The 2,521-nt window shown below is 58.2% G+C and overlaps 1 protein-coding gene across 1 annotated transcript; it reads left to right on the top strand.

The window, feature by feature from the left end:
• Window positions 1-685: 685 nt before the first annotated feature.
• On the top strand, window positions 686-1,210 carry VDBG_09197 (predicted protein; the record flags this gene model as incomplete). The annotated part of the gene is made up of 1 exon (XM_003000656.1): window positions 686-1,210. One exon carries the CDS (start codon window positions 686-688, stop codon window positions 1,208-1,210), a length of 525 nt encoding a protein of 174 aa, XP_003000702.1.
• Between the last annotated feature and the right edge of the window lie 1,311 nt (window positions 1,211-2,521).

Below are 2,521 nucleotides of genomic sequence, written 5' to 3'. Positions count from 1 at the left end.
ACAAGAGGGTGGTGCTCTTGAAACGGCGACAGTCAGTCGCACGGGCACTGTCACAGAGGGAAGCCACACTAAGGTTGTCTATGCCACCATCACTGAGACTGTCAACCTCGTCGACCCTGTAGTTGGGTTCCAGCTCGCCATTGCGACGGTCACGGATGCTCAATTCGCTGCTGTCAAGAACCGAGGTGGACTTGCACGACGAGCAAGGCAGGAGGGGCAGCAGCCTCACTTGCGTCACAGCCAGCGCGAATCTTCTTCGATCCCTTCATACGACTCTACCACAACTCTAATTTCATCTGCACCCCACTTGTACGAGCGTCAGGAGCCCGTTCCTTCCACTACGACCATCGAGGTCATCGAGACTGTGACAGTACCGGCCGAAGCAGACTTGATTACGACCGTCACCCAGACAGTCATTGTCACCCGCACCAGTGCCCCTGGCGCCACTACCACAACCACAAGCACCGTCTTCGTCGACCCCTCAAGCGTGATAACCTTTACCAGCGCTGGAGAACAGTCTACGACGACATCCTCCGGCGTCGAATCGAGCATCCTTCCATCCACGTTCGCCACGTCTGTAATATCCCCTTCCTCAAACTCCAACAACACTCTCAGCGAAACGGCGCCTACCTCCACCTCGTCTCCCACACCAACCTCCGAATCCGACTCCGACGCCGCTTCAACAATGGCCCCGTCTTCCTCCTCTTCACGCCTGTCCACCGACGAACTCACCGGTCTCATCGCTGGCATCATCGTCTTCGTTATCGTTGCAGCAACGATCGGCATCATGTTCTGGCACCGCTACCGCCACCCCGTCGAACCCTATCCTCCCCCGACTGCGATGGCACCGGCAGCCCCATCATTAACGTCCCCACCCCTCCCCGCCGACGACCCAGGTATCCTTGGTTCCCCAGCCGTCACGGGCCCAGGCCTACCAGGCTGGCCGACGGCAGCACAAATCAGGATCCCCGTGCGAGCGCACCCTCACCCGAAGCGGAGGACGCAAAGCTCAGAGCTCTCCCCCTTTGGATACCTTCCCACCGTCAACGAACGAGCACCGACACCGGCCTTCCGGTCTTCCATGATGGACCTGCCCGAGGAGGAGTCCGCGCAAGATATGAGCAGGAGGCGGAGCGTCGGGGACATTGGCATGGCGATTCCCATGTCGCCTGAGCGGGGGGGCAGTCGGTTCTCCACGATGCGCGTGTAGGGCACGCACGACGCTCACGGTTTCATTCAGCGTCAAAGCACAAGATAACGACCGGAAGACAAAACAGGGTCACGGATGGTATGATATGGTTAGGCTTGGCGGCGGTCTGGGGGGGGGAATACTGGTGATTTGGCTTCATGGTGTATGGATACGGGATCTGGTCGGTTGGCTGATGGACGGCATTGGTATTGTCCATATTTCTAGATACCCTGGCAGAGTTGCGTTCGCCGACAACTCGTGCATTCAATTTATTTCCTTCGTGTCTGGCCTTTGCGTTCCTTTCTGGCGTGTGAAGATCACCGATACACACTATGAGATCAACATGGCGTGCAGCGTGATTGTTCGGAGGAGTTGATCCCGAATTTTTGGTGGTCTCACAGACCCGTTCAGGGAGCGGGACCCAACACACCGGAGCCGGTTGAGACGTGGGGATCATACATGCAGAGTGAGGATCCGAGGATCCGATGACCGGATGCGACGCTGAATTTGAGTGTGACGTGCAGGCGGTGCTCGACGGTGTTGCCGACCTGAACCAAGAATGACGCTGCCACTCCTGGCCGAGGTTGATCCACTGCATGGGCGAAGGATCCTCCTACATCACCGGGCCATGGATTCAATCGTTGAGTCATCTGACGTATTGATACGTTGAGCAGTGTTGTACAAAATACGCATTCAAATCTGCTAAGCACCACGCGGCGCCCTGCTCCCCCCCTTCTCGTAGTATACATCGATTATCAAAAGACAAGGCTGGGACGTCTTCCCTTTTTTTCTCTTCGTCTAAACCCATCCAAAGATGCGGCATGCCCCAACCGGGTACCGCCCCAAAAACGCCGTGCCATGCGAAGTCGAGAGAAGTGGTGTGTGTTTGTTGTAATATGTGCAGGGCCCCAAAAGCAGGGGGCCGTGGTGTTTTACGCGATGCTCGTGGAGAGCACTGGGATTGCAGGACTCGGATCAGGCGTCAATCCTTCGGTTGCCAGGCGTTCGTGCTGTGCCGTTTCGTCAGAGGCACACCCTCCCGTTGCCGTCCGAGGGCCGCAGATATCAAGTTGCCTTAGCAAGCCAGCTGGAGCCGTGGGCCGCTCATTTGTCCTTGTACAGTTTCGGCTTGAAGCCCTCCTTGACCTCGGCCTCGGCCTCGGGCTTTCTCGACCATGGGCCCGATCTCGCGCTCGAGGCGCTCGCGCGCCCGCAGCACCTTGCTCTGCAGGTAGAAGCTGCCGCCCTTCTCGGGTTTGTTGGCGTCGGAGAGCTTCTGGAGCGGTCGAAGACCTCCTCGGGCGCGACGCCGTCCTTGGGCGGCTTGACGTT

Source organism: Verticillium alfalfae, genomic scaffold, assembly GCF_000150825.1.
Source record: "Verticillium alfalfae VaMs.102 supercont1.14 genomic scaffold, whole genome shotgun sequence".
Classification (NCBI taxonomy): domain Eukaryota; kingdom Fungi; phylum Ascomycota; class Sordariomycetes; order Glomerellales; family Plectosphaerellaceae; genus Verticillium; species Verticillium alfalfae.
This window is presented reverse-complemented; position numbering and strand designations above follow the sequence as displayed.